This window comes from Barbus barbus (genome assembly GCF_936440315.1).
Source record: "Barbus barbus genome assembly, chromosome: 26".
NCBI classification, from domain to species: domain Eukaryota; kingdom Metazoa; phylum Chordata; class Actinopteri; order Cypriniformes; family Cyprinidae; genus Barbus; species Barbus barbus.
This window is the reverse complement of record NC_136754.1, coordinates 2,898,028-2,912,393: the sequence shown is the minus strand read 5'-3', so window position 1 is coordinate 2,912,393 and position 14,366 is coordinate 2,898,028. Positions and strand designations below refer to the sequence as shown.

At 33.5% G+C, this 14,366-nt stretch overlaps 2 protein-coding genes across 2 annotated transcripts; both read right to left on the bottom strand.

The window, feature by feature from the left end:
- Positions 1-1,765: 1,765 nt before the first annotated feature.
- On the bottom strand, positions 1,766-3,896 carry LOC306845942 (uncharacterized protein). Its single transcript, XM_079378963.1, has 4 exons — positions 3,818-3,896; positions 2,892-2,944; positions 2,684-2,806; positions 1,766-2,567 (listed from the first exon to the last, which is right to left on the bottom strand). Exons 2-4 carry the CDS (start codon positions 2,941-2,943, stop codon positions 2,455-2,457), a joined length of 288 nt encoding a protein of 95 aa, XP_079235089.1. The 5' UTR covers position 2,944; positions 3,818-3,896; the 3' UTR covers positions 1,766-2,454.
- Positions 3,897-11,836: 7,940 nt separating this feature from the next.
- Positions 11,837-14,093, bottom strand: LOC306845653 (uncharacterized protein). Its single transcript, XM_079378565.1, has 4 exons — positions 13,927-14,093; positions 13,590-13,642; positions 12,354-12,476; positions 11,837-12,236 (listed from the first exon to the last, which is right to left on the bottom strand). The coding sequence occupies exons 2-4, from the start codon at positions 13,636-13,638 to the stop codon at positions 12,127-12,129; spliced, it is 282 nt and encodes a 93-aa protein (XP_079234691.1). The 5' UTR covers positions 13,639-13,642; positions 13,927-14,093; the 3' UTR covers positions 11,837-12,126.
- Between the last annotated feature and the right edge of the window lie 273 nt (positions 14,094-14,366).

Below are 14,366 nucleotides of genomic sequence, written 5' to 3'. Positions count from 1 at the left end.
CAACAACACAGAAATGGCATTTCATTTCATTTAGCTGTTACTGAAGCTGTTGTTGCTTTTTGGCTGTCATTGTTTTTTAAGGTTCTTTGAGACTATAATGTGCTGCATTCTATTAACTCAAACGCAACTGAATGCAATTGGGGTGAAAAGTCATCAGGTCAATAGTAAGTTTTCTGAGTAATAGCTATATGTGGTTTTCAGTAAAACCATTGCAGAGTTCACAAAAGTTCAAAGTTGCACAAGCACCTGACTAAATGCATGCAAGATGATCACTTATTCTTGCACAGCTCTCTGAATGTCTTAATTGGTCAATGGCATCATTCTGCGCTCAAGCATTTGTATATGATAATCTTATATATTCTATATTTTACTGTTGCCATGTGTGATTTTCTGAAACAATTGTCCTACAGTTTAATGTTTCTCATGCCAATTGTATTGCTCTATCTTTCTTCTTATAAATAATAATATTTTTTCATACTAATTATCACCCCTATACGGGCTATATCTTGCTATTTATGACCTAAAAGGGTAAAAGGAGCATAGTTTTGACGTCAAGACAGTGAGTTACACAACTTTTCTCTGTTAAATTGGACAATCTCAGGAAATGAGCGAGAAGGGTAACGCCACACTGCTGTACGTAAAAGTTTTCAACTCCTTTCTGATTCATATATTTCATAGTAAACATTAAAGAGGATTTAATGGTAAAGAACATCCTTTATGGCTTCATATAGACTGTAGTGGAAATAAATAAGCAGTCATATCAAAATGTGTCATCTGGATGAAAAAAATGAAGGTGTGTCTTGTTCTTCTTATCTGAACAAAAATCTATTGAGAAAAAGCTGTTAGGAAATACATCATCACGAGCAGTGTAATTAAGTCTGATTCATCACTACAAAACTTTAAATGTTTCTCTAATCCATCTGACCCACCCAAGTTCAGGTCATGGAGAACAATATAACTAACCTGGGTTTGCTTAATTACCAAGGTGTTTTATATACTGCATTTCATTAGCTCTGTACTTGTACTCTGCATAAATGACAATAAAGTTGAATCTAATCTAATATTCGCAGAATTAGGGTTACCATCCCCACATCCCGTCCTGTGGCCAATACATTAGTGTATTAGTGGAACAATGCATGCTACTTTTACTAGATGTGCAGTAGGCTACATTGTAAGTAGTATACTGTGTACATTATGTGAATTTTAAGTTTGCCTAGAAGTGTGCAGCATACAACAGAGCACAGTCTCCCACACAATGCAGTCCAGGTTACTTTACCTTTTCCGCCACGTCGAAAAAAAAGTCAAAATGATGACATATGTCATAATTATTACATAATTAGTCAAATGAGTCGGAACATTAGTAGGAATTATGATTTAAGAAATTATGATTTATAAAGTATTAATTAAAAGGTTGAAGACTTAAGAAGTCGAAATTATGCCATAATTAAGTCATAATTATTACATATGTCTAAATTATGACTTGCTGACTTGAAAGCTCATTGATCCAACATGACACAGGAGAGTAGCCTAATTTGTTTCAGGACTCGGGTTACTGGTTGAGCTCTATATTTTTGAATTACTACAAAGAACCAGCTCATAAGAGTCATTTTCTGAGAGGAAAACTGAAATACCATTATTTCATAAGAAGTCTTCAGTGCGAACTGTCTGCAACGCACATTGAAAGCTAAGTTGTTTATTTGTATTTTTTTGACACTGTTTTTTTTTTTCTTAAAGAAAACACTTGCAGCACTTGGAACAACCATGTAATGTTAACTATTAATTTATTCATAAACTCATTCATTCATAATTAATTAATTCATACATTGTATTGCATCAGCCACTAAAAGTGCTTAAAAAACTTCCTCTTTTTTTTTGAAGAACAGTTTCAAAATCTAAAGAACCTTTTTTTTTTTTTTTGAATGGAAAGATTCCATTGAAGTTAAAGGCTCTTAATAGAACCATTACAGCCAATGGTGTAAATCAACAAAACAGTACTGTATTTACATGCATACTAATTTTACTAGTTACACTGTGCACAGTATTCTCATAATGCCTGTATGACCTACTGTACATTAGTGAAGGGTCATTTATGAACAATGTGTTCATTTTCAATCTGTTGCGTGACAAATTAACTATAAACACTCAGACTTGAAGACACAGGTGAAATGATAAACAGCTGTAGCAAAATCATGTCCTTAATGCAGCATTTTGTTCATGCAATTTTTTTTTTGCTTTAGTATGAATATGGAATAGGAATACAGATATGAAAAATGTGCCCCAAAAAATCATCCTAATACTAATTTACATGTTGTGTAACATCTAACATTAGCCTATAACTGGCCTTGCATTAGTAAATAATTCTACTAATTTATATATGTGTGACATGCACTACTTAAATGCCACAGCTTGCCACATTTTTCCCTTTATGGCTTATATGCATTGAGATGTGTGGGTTTAAATGACTGCAGTGTTGCACAGATCCGTCTGACAGCACTTGGCTTTAATATAGGGGCTGGACTGAAGAATCAAGCAGTCTGCCGTGCTAATGCACCTCCGGAAGTGAGAATCTAGGGTAATGGATAAGAAAATATAAAAAAAAAGAGGTTATTTGTTCATCATTGTTTTTCTCTGTAAAAGTCTTTCTATACATTTTTTTTTTCAGTAATAATACTAGGAAACTCACAGGGAGAGATGGTGAATCTAGCAGACACACAGGTGTCTTTTTTATAGCCACAGGTCTCCTGAGTGGTCACACAACTTGTTCCAGGGGTGCGGGGGACACAGTTGCGACATTTCAGGGCAGATCCTACAACACAGTTAATCTGATTATGAAAAAATGCTTTTTATTACATTTTAAATCAGACTCTTTAGATAAGATAGCATTAACCTACCATTTGCCAATACCAGGGCGAGAACAAGAACCAGCAACAGAACCTTCATCATTCTGTTGAATAAAGAGGAAAATCAATTAACTAGGCTATGAGGAGAAACAATATGTTGTGTCACAAATACAAACTGCAGCAATATGTATTGTACATAATGACATAATTGTACTGTGTAGTTAAACCAAAATGAAAGCTTAGACAGATTTAATTTAGCATCAGATGCTGCATCAAATATTGTAAGCCCAGAAGGTCACACGTTTGAGCTTCCATGTTTATTAATTATTATAATTAATTAAAAAATAAAATACATTATTTAATAAAATAAAATATTTTGAATGTAGTCAGGGACAGAGTTCAAGAATATAATTTTAACATAATTCTGTATTTTGTATTTCAAATTCCAGTTCTTAGACTACAAATATGAATTTCAAAATGTATGTTTTTTTATTATAAAATGTATTATTAAATGTATTCAAATAAAAATATATATTTTGTATATCTGTAACTTTTACATTGTTTCATTTTGATCATTTAGTTTAGTTATTAAAGAAATTATTCATATAACACATATATATATAAAACATTTTGTTCTGCATTAAAACATACATACATATATATATATATATATATAACATGTTGTTCTATAAACATATACACATTTGTTTGAATGTGAGGTGAAATACAGTTAATGTCATCTAAATGTCACAATGCAAAATGCACAATTATTTTGATTTTGAGGTGAATTTGATTTTCTCAGAATGATGCCTAGTCGAACCAGAGAACAATAGGCGTTTCGATCAGTTTGTGCTTTCAAAGAGAGTGTCTGAAACACATTTTCTTACAATTCTCCTATAAGTGCTAAATTAATCTAATAATAATGTTAATGCAGTCTAATCTAACAAACAAAAGTTGCATAATGTGTGTAAACGTACCTTGACTGTGAAGCAGAGCCGAGCTAAAGTGAGTTCATGCACACATGTGTCTGTCTCTTTTATACCATGATGCTGCCTGTAAACTTATAGGAATCTTTGCCAGGAATTTGGAAATTCCATGTTGAATTTAGGCCAAAGAAACTTGAACCACAACACAAGTGTTTGTTCACTGTGTGCTCTTGGCAAAAGCTTCAGGTGATAAGTGTCCCTTTTTATTGGTTTACCGGTCCATGTGGTTGTGTAACAATTTTTGTTTTGTTCTGGTCTGGTCTTTTCCAGTTTAGCCACAATGATACATTGTTTCCTGTTATCTTATTTAATGTGCTTGCGCAAACCTGACCGGAATAGAGGCACATTTAATGCAATGTTATAGATATTTTACATATGTTGTAGGATAGTTTTGTTGTGCATGAGCAGATATTCACTCTTATATGGTCTAAAAAGCAAATATGCTCAAACCAGGACCTTTGCATTAAAATTTAGAGAATATATAAATGTGCATTTTAATGTAATATAGCTGGATATAATGCAACATTTACTTTAGCTCATGGCCACCAGTCAAGTCAGATTTTTGGCTCTTTGTAGTAAAACGTTTGGGCTTCTATGCTTTGGATTTTTGCAAATTGCACACAATATACAGACTGCAAAAATTGACAAATTGTTTGTCACGCACTTAAATATGCAACATAATGACAATAATGTAGCATGCCTTAGAAATGTCTGTTTTTGCATAAAATATACAGTTCAACCTGCTGTACTTTTATCTACTTTTAAAAAAAATAGTTGTCAGTGCATGGTTAAAACCAGTGTTCAGTGTCTGTAAAGTGAACACTTGAGACATTTGAGTGGATTTGAGGTGAGAGCGACACTAGGTGGTCTAGATGGGAATCTGCAGGCTTATGTTTATCTACTGTTAATTAAATGTTCATGATAACAGACAGTTCAGACATTTTTATTTTTTATAAAGTAAAAAAAAAAACATTTAAAATGAATCAAATGAAATGAATCACCAACATCCCCTCCTTTTGTAAACCATGATATTTATTGCTATTACAACATCTGTAAATAAGAGAGTGACGCCTCTTTAAACAATAGCAGTTTTATGTTCTGAACTGACAAACTCAACTGTTGCTCTGCTGAATATCAGTTCGTAACGTCATACTGTGTTCAACCTTGGTTTTGAAACACTTAAACATATCACATTGCACAATGTATCATGGAAATGATGTCACTTTTGTTTGATTACTCGTGCAGTGTGAAATAAGGTGGATAAGGATTCGTGGCGTTTTAAAGCATAACAAATATTCTTTCCATAAAGAAAATCTAGTAGTCTACAAGTTATCACTTTAAATGATCAGACACTTTAGATAAGGATACTGATCTAAAACAGTTCAGAAACAGCAGTTTGGCTTTAAACCAACACCAGGGTGAGAATAAAAGCCAGCAGCAGAACCTTCCTCATTCTGCTGAATAAAATAGAAATCTAATCCGTTGACTAATCTGACTAGGGCTTTACAAAAGTTCAAAAATACAACATGTGCTGTTAATAGCAACAGGTATGGTATATAGTTTGCCTAAAAAAAAAGAAAAATAGTTTGCCAAATACATGGTGAAAGAGAAAGATGGCAGCATCCTTATGTTATTTTTACATCGAGATTGGTAGATCTGTTGCTGCGCTATATCCTAACGGTGACACTCTTTGCACTTTTCCCCCAAAGTTTGCATGTCTTTCATTATATTCTGGTTCTTGACAGACTTTTCTTTTGGTATCTTTATTTTTCAAGCCCCATAAGGTTCATTTTGAGAGATATTGGGATATTTATAGTGGTTTATATATGTATATATATATATGAAAACAGTGTAAATAAATACTCTTTGAGAGAAGCAGTCTTTATCAGCGGAGGTTAAAGTAAGTAGCTTGTTTTGTTTACTGTGTGGAGACGTGCTGATATCACGTTTGGTCTCGTTCTGTCTCGTGTATCTTAGTGTCTGCGCTTGCTTGGCCATTTGTTGTGGAAAAATAAAGAAAGTGTGTCCAGCTAAATTCATTTAGTATTTTGTTAGATGGGTATAACTTCGGCAGTTATCGTGTGAAGTCCGTGAAGACCAAAGAGTGTAAAGATAATCGACTCTACAGTGGGCCAAATAAGTATTTGACAAACTGCCGATTTCCCTCTTGAGATCTGTAATTTTCATCGTAGGTACACCTCAACTGTGAGAGACAGAATATATTTTTAAAAATCCAGAAAATCACATTGTATGATTTTTGAATAATTAATTTCCATTTTATTGCATGAAATTTTATTTTATATTAAATTTTAAATTTATTGCATTTTATTTTATATTATATTTTATTTTATTGCATGAAATTTTATTTTATTACATACATAGTCGCCTATATTATATATTATATATTGTGTATTTTTTATTTATTTTTATTTTTTTGCTGCTTTGTACATTGGTTATTGGCTATTTCCTGTTATTTTGTTTCATTACTGTCCTGTTACTGTCTTTCTGTTGCACTGTGGAGCTTCTGTCACTATAACAAATTCCTTGTATGTGTAAACATACTTGGCCAATAAAGCTCATTCTGATTCTGATTCTGATTCTGAAATAAGTATTTGATCACCTACCAACCAGCAAGAATTCTGGCTCTCACAGACCTGTTAGTTTGTCTTTAAGAGGCCCTCCTATCCAACCTATCCCCCACTCATCACCTGTATTAATTGCACCCGTTTCAACTTGTTACCTGTATAAAAGACACCTGTTCACACACTCAATCAATCAGACTCCAACCTCTCCACTATGGGCAAGACCAAACAGCTGTCTAATGACACTAGGGACAAAATTGTAGACCTGCACAAGGCTGGGATGGGCTACAGGACAATAGGCAAACAGCTTGGTGAGAAGGCAACAACTGTTGGCGCAATTATTAGAAGATGGAAGAAATTCAAGATGACTGTCAATCTCCCTCAGACTGGGGCTCCATGCAAGATCTCGCCTCGTGGAGTATCAATGATCCTGAGAAAGGTGAGGGATCAGCCTAGAACTACACGGGAGGACCTGGTCAATGGCCTGAAGAGAGCTGGGACCACTGTCTCAACGGTTACCATTAGTAACACACTACACCGTCATGGATTAAAATCCTGCAGCGCGCGCAAGGTCCCCCTGCTCAAGCCAGCACATGTCCAGGCCCGTCTGAAGTTTGCCAAAGACCATCTGGATGATCCAGAGGAGGCATGGGAGAAGGTCATGTGGTCAGATGAGACCAAAATAGAACTTTTTGGTATAAACTCCACTCGCCGTTTTTGGAGGAAGAAGGATGAGTACAATCCCAAGAACACCATCCCAACCGTGAAGCATGGGGGTGGGAACATCATGCTTTGGGGTGCTTTTCTGCAAAGGGGACAGGGTGACTGCACCGTATTGAGGGGAGGATGGATGGGGCCATGTATTGCGAGATTTTGGGCAACAACCTCCTTCCCTCAGTAAGAGCATTGAAGATGGGTCGTGGCTGGGTCTTCCAGCATGACAATAACCCCAAACACACAGCAAGGGCAACTAAGGAGTGGCTCCGTAAGAAGCATTTCAAGGTCCTGGAGTGGCCTAGTCAGTCTCCAGACCTGAACCCAATAGAAAATCTATGGAGGGAGCTGAAACTCTGTGTTGCCCAGCGACAGCCCCAACACCTGAAAGATCTGGAGAAGATCTGGTGTTTGGCTTGGTGTTATGTTAGAATCGTTATTATACTCTTACACCTTTTTGTTCTTTAATATTTTGAATTGTTTTTAGCTTTTTTTTGTTTTGTTTTTCATTTAAATGTTAAGTTTTGAAATTGTTTATTTTTAAAATGTGTATAGGTAGTATTTATAAAGATTTTAGTTTTGGATGCTACAATTGATTGCTTCTGTTGTCCTCATTTGTAAGTCGCTTTGGATAAAAGTCTCTGTTAAATTACTTAATAATAATAATAATAATAATAATAATATTTAGTGGTCAAAACCCAAATGTGGGTCACTTTATATACAAATGCTACTTTTTATTTAAAAGAGGAATGTCTGAAGAACAAACAATGTTGAAACTTGAAATGTAACGTCTTGTTTCCCTCTCGAAAACCAATTGCATCTAACTTTTCCAAAAAAAAATCTTTTTCCTGTGTGCTTATAACTCAAACCCAGAGAAATGGGGATATTAGTGTGGGTCCATGCAAATAGTTGTATTCATTTTCAATGGTTGGAAAAAAGTGAATGTAGGACACTTTGCATACAAGCTGATGTGTATTTAACAAGGAATATCTGAAGAGCAAAGAATGTTGAATGTAGAAATGCACCTGTATTTATTCACATAAAAGCAATAATATCAGTCTGTACATTGTTATTAACAAGGAAATGGCCATTTAACTGGTGCAGTAACTTTTATTTCACTTTTGAATTTCAGAAGCATACATCTTAATTTTTTTTTTTCTTTAGTTCAGTTGTAAATTGTTAACATATTCCACAATTATTCATCTGTGGCAAATGCTGAAATAAATCACAAACATGAGTAACTCGTATCATAAACTATGATATTCATTGTTGGGCAAAATCTTTAAGTGAGAGATGGTGAAGCCTCTTTAAAAATCTGTATTATTGTAAATATGGAAGTTTTATTGGCAGTGTCATGTTCTGAGGTGACAGAAGTCAGTCTAAATGATGACCATGTTATTGCAGAGATCAGACTGGCAGCATTTCACTTTCATGGCAGTGTTACTCGAGAGAATAAGACACTCCGTCATACTGCTGCATCTCCGAAAGCCCATGACTAGAAGAAACAGAGAAATCAAAACATATGTGATGTATATGCACGTTATGATTTTATCTAATCATAAACATATATCTGCTTATAATGCAAAGAATCACAATGCAGCAACTTCAGTTTGGTAGCGTGCCTGCCAGTGTTATTTTAGTATCACTGAGAGAGTTTTATTAGTTTGAATTAGTTTTTATTTGTATATTTTAAATTTGTGGTAATTTTGGGAATTAAATGTGAAATTTTGAAGTTCATAATATTTTAGAGCATTTTATAATAATATAATGCATCTGTGTGAAACTCACAGGGAGGGAAGTTAAATCTGGCCGCTATACAGGCATCTTTTCCAAAGCCACAGGTCTCTTGAGTTTGTGTGCAGCGCGTTCCCCCCTGAGGAACACACTGGTTGCATTTCAGTGCAGATCCTGCAACACAAAGTGCATGCGTTATCATCAAATCAGCACCAAACTCTTATTATAGAGTCTTTCTTGAGCATGACTTTATATGCATAGTTTGCAAAGAGTCATGCATATATTAAATAAAAGAAAAAAAGTTGCCAAGGAAACATTTGTCAATTTTCATTTACTAAACTAAAACTGAAAAATGTATAAAAACTAAATAGATATATTTTTTTAAATATTTACAAACAAATAAAAATTACAAAAATGTTTTACTAAAATTTCAAATAAAATGGAAAATATGTAAAAATATATAATTATATTAAAATAACTAAAATAGTTTCTCAATGTAACTAAAATAACACTTTATGTCAATGTTTAACCTTTTAACTCACCGTAGTTCAACACCAGAACAAGAACAAGGGCCAACAGCAAAGTCTTCATTATTCTGTCGATTAGAGCTGAAAATATTAATAATAATTAAAAAAGGTAAGGACCAAAAAAATTTATGTAATTCAGAAACAAACTAATCTGTCAATATCTGATCAGTCTGCTACTTTATTATGCAATCAAGCTTACGTTTTCACCAGGCAAATGTTAACACCAGCAAAAAAATCCCAGAAGGAAGATATTATTTTTATATTAAAATGCTTTACAAACAAAGTCAATTTGTACTAATTAATAAAAGAAAAAAATCTGTGCAGTTTAGTGTTGAACTGATCTGTAAGGCTATAAATCGAAGTACAGGAACTGTAGATACCATGCATGTGGATTGTTTTAAAACTTACCTCCCAAGTATTGAGTGTATTGTAAGTTCATAATAAGTACTTGTGTGTGTCTCTTATATACTTGTCATGTTCTCAGGAGTGAATCACTTCCAGGAATTCAAGAATTCCCACAGTGTTTGAAACCTGGTCATTGTGTAAATGAGGCCACAATTTGCCAACTGTTTGCTCATGGTTTACTCAGGTATTAGCTTCAGATCATACACATCGTATCATGTGCTTGAGCAAGATCCTGTTCTGTCCTGTTCTACTACAATAAACAACTCGTTTTTAATATGGTGGAAGTCATTATGGAAGTTTTCTTAAATATTATCTGTGTTTGGGCATCAAACTAAACTATTATGGTTGTGTTTTCCTCTCTCAATAATGCGTTTACATGCATACAAGTTCAGTGTTGTTTTTTTCCAACACTTTAGGTTCAGTAAAGATCCCTCTTCTTTTAGTAAATTTAAGAAAAATAGTCAATTTCACAAATAATTACAAATGGATAGAAATGCATTTACTTAAACATGAAATTTTCTAAAGAAAGTCTAAAGTATTTTTTACACATACTCCCGTAATCACATAAACTTTACTTTTTTGGCTATACGGATTCTTGAGTTGGTTTAATTGGTTCTTTGGAGAATAAAAAGGTTGTTGTTTCATTATATATTCTTCATTTTTGGGTACATTGATGCCAATATATAAAGTAAAACATAAAAACCTTCAAATTTTTGGCGATATTTCTAATTATAGTTTAACTTTATGTACTAAATAACTAAAATCAATATTAATAAAAACTACAGTAAAAACACAGTAACTAATAAATATGACAGAAACACAATAAAGTGACTTTAAAAAATAAATGAAAATGAAAACTGGAAATATAAAACCAATCCAAAATTGGTCATCTAATTGATGAAAATCTCAGTTATATAACAGTAACACTGCAGTAAAGGTCAGAAAGGTCAATTAAACAGCGTTTTAGCCGGTGAGTTTTATGAGAAGATGATGAATAGTTTACCGTCACTGTAGGTGGAAGCTGCTGTTGGTTAACAAATGACGGATGTTTTCTTTTGAGTATGAGGATTGGCAGGAAAGTTCAATATTGTGTAAAACAAAGCTGAGGACCAAGGGGACAGGTGATGATGAGATATATTATTACATGTCTTTTGTGACGTACAGTAGAGGATGTAGTTTATAGGATATTAACCACTTTTGCTGGTTGTTTGGAGTCTGAATCTGTTCAACAAGCGTTTACTGCATTTGATGTGTTTCAATGAGTGTGAGTTCATTTTGAGTCCAAGGTTCATGTGTGCACACGGCTTTAATGTCTGTTTAATTTAGCTCTGCTTATTTAACTTATTTAACTGACCGGTCTTTTGATCTTACAGTGATTAATCATGTAACGCAAAAACGTGATGTAAAGCTCATCATATATATATGGCAGTCAAACAGCAGTTGTGGTTGCTTCTCCATATTTCATATTGAGATTTTCTATAAACACTGTCACTGAAAGCCTGTTAATTGAATTTTCTTAGTATTCTTGTCTTGTTTTACATTACAAAATGCATAAATCAAGATGCATTTACTTGAAGAACAAAATTACAAAAAAAAAAAATCTACATTTTATACTTTTGTTTTATGTTTTAAGCATACACTTTTATTATCTGCAGTTATTACTTCTCGAATAAATGTATATTGGTTTAAGAATGTTAAGATTGGAAAAGACTAGTTTTGAGTCAGAACAGTAACAAACTTCCGATTTTGACATCATGGAAAATTATAACTTTTTTGAAATCTGTGTTTTAAACATATTTACATTTTACAGTATTTGTATTTAGTATTTCACATAATTTGATCATTTTTTTATATAAAATATAATTGTATACCATATTATTATATGTTATTATTGTATTTATTTGAGAAAGTATCCTTCAGTTTGTTGTTTCATTGTTTTACTTTTTTTTTTTATTCTAAAATTGTGTAACCCCATTGTGTATTCTTATTATTACTCTATTAGTATACTAATTATATGCACTAATAATATTTCAGATTGTGATGTAAATAGTCTTCTATTGCATTTTATTGGTAATATATATTTTTAAAATCATTTACAAAGACATAACATTTTCTGGGAAGTCACAATGTATGTATTTGTATGATATCCGTATTAAAAAGCAAGTAAATCACATCATCAACAAAAATGCTAGCATGCTTAGTTTATTTTAATATTAACGACCAACTTGAAACGGACTGTTTTTGTAACATTGCACAAATAAACTTTTTCTAAAAAACATGTGTAACTTGATTCATATACTCTGTTTTATGAGTCATGCTGATTTATGGCAGTGGCAGATCAGTCAAAGGTGTTGCAGAAATCCTTCTGACAGCACTTGATGTTGATGAAAGCGTTCTGTTTCACCATCTCACAGCCTGACATGGACATGCACTTCTGGAAATGACCATCTGTTTCAAACAAAACCACAAGACATTTAATCATTTTTCAAACTGTAAATGTCACGGCATTGAAATCAGCAGATCGTAGTCACTGTCTGAATGGATATGGTGGGCTTCATCGCTCACATGGGCTTCTGTGGAACTTGGCAGCAGCACACGCGTCTTTGTCCGGTGGGCAGGTTACTGTGGTGATCTCGCAGGCCCCTCCTGCTTTCTCTGGGACGCAGTGCAGGCAGTCCAGAGCTGAGCCTTAAACACACGGGACAATATTTGATTTCATACTTCATGTTTGCGCAGATTCACTCTTACATGTACACAGAGCTTACAACACGTGTACATAAACCCTGTATGTACAGAGTAAAAGCCTTTTTAAACCCTTTAAGCTGTGGTTTGGAGTTTTTGCTGCTCTCATGCGGATATTTCATGTCTTCTCTACCAGAAATGCAAAAGCAACACCTGTCCACAAACCACATTTTTCTTATTTTCTTTTCCCATGTGTTTTTTCACATTCTTTCATTGCATTGTGGATGATCTGGAAGTCTGTTTCATGACAAGAAATCAATAATCACACTGATTTTGACTTTAAACTATTGCATGGATTTTTAAATATTTTTTTTATATTTATTTGACATTTAAAGTGGTATCAAGAAGATAATCGTTGCAGTATTTTATTATTTTTTCTATTTAAATGTTTTTTCAAAGTTTCAGAAATATAATTTCCAGCAGAAATGCAAAATCTGCCAACATGCTATGCAATCGTTCAACTATTTCTTAATTTTTCCCCCTTAATTCATGCATATTTCAACAAACAATGTGTCATATGTGTCATATGTATCATATTCAATGCATCATAAAAAAAAATTAATACTCACTGATTTTGACCAAAGTATTTGGCTAAATTATTTAGATATTATTTTGAGATATATTGTTGAATAAAGAAGTATTTGTTTTACTTTTTTTTTTTTTACTTAAAACTTAGTTTATTTCCAGATATTTGGACCCCGCTGGTTTTTAATCTAATAGATTATTCTATTATTCTGCAGATGATTTGCATTAATAAGTGCAATACATAACCGTTTGTAATTCACTCATCTTAATGTTTCTACATGTAACGGTTACCTGTAATTTTGTACATATTTATTGCATATATTTTATTATTATTATTATTATTATATACATTTTAATGCACATGACCCTCTGTATAAAAGTATTTTCCTTGTTTGTGGTTTGGACATTTTTTGACATTTCAGAAATTGTATCTCCCCCAGAATGTTTATCTGATGTATATTTCAGCACACAAAGCATAGTTTCAATGCATCATAGATCCAAAGTCTGTCAGATCCATAACCACCATAAACTCACCGCCTGTCACGACCAGCACGAGAACAACAGCCAAGATGAGGAACTTCATCGTTCTGGAAAACAAGCCGAAGAAGAGAAGCGACTGTTGAATGTCTAAACTTATTTCATTTATAGAAAAAGTAAGAATATAACTCTAAAGAGTATTAAACACAGACAACAACCATCCGAAACCAAAGCAAAGCATCATGAACGTACTAAAACCCAACCATTACTGTAATTATTCTGAAGCAGCTCTTCTTTTATCAGTTTTTCTTGTGTTTTATGATGCATTACTGATTTATATGTTTTAATGTACTGTAAAAATAATTTCCATAAAACTGTGTAAAGTGTAACTCACCTTTGTACTGCGTTGGACTGAGTAAAACTGTTCTTCTGTATGTCTGTATGTCTATATGAAACTTCACCTTTATCCTACAGTTTCTTATCAGCTCCCTCCTCTCTCTCTCTGTCTTTCTGCAAACAGACCAAGCCCTGGTCATTTGCAGCACAGCTAAATTAATGGTCTTGACACCGGAAAATTAAACAATATTTCTCAACTTTATGTGTGTAACTTTGCATGTTTGCAGCTCTTCTGTTTGCAGGGTGCTGTGTTGTAATCGCATGTAGAGATATGCAACTTCCTTCCTGCAGCTTCCCAGCTGGGGTCATATAGAACGACAGAACAATAGATAGATGGATGGATGGATGGCTATCTCTGTGGTTCTGGTAATGTTTCTGTTCCTCAGCTGTGTTGTGTTTTGACGGACTGCCAGCAGCAGCAGCAGTCGTTCTCACACC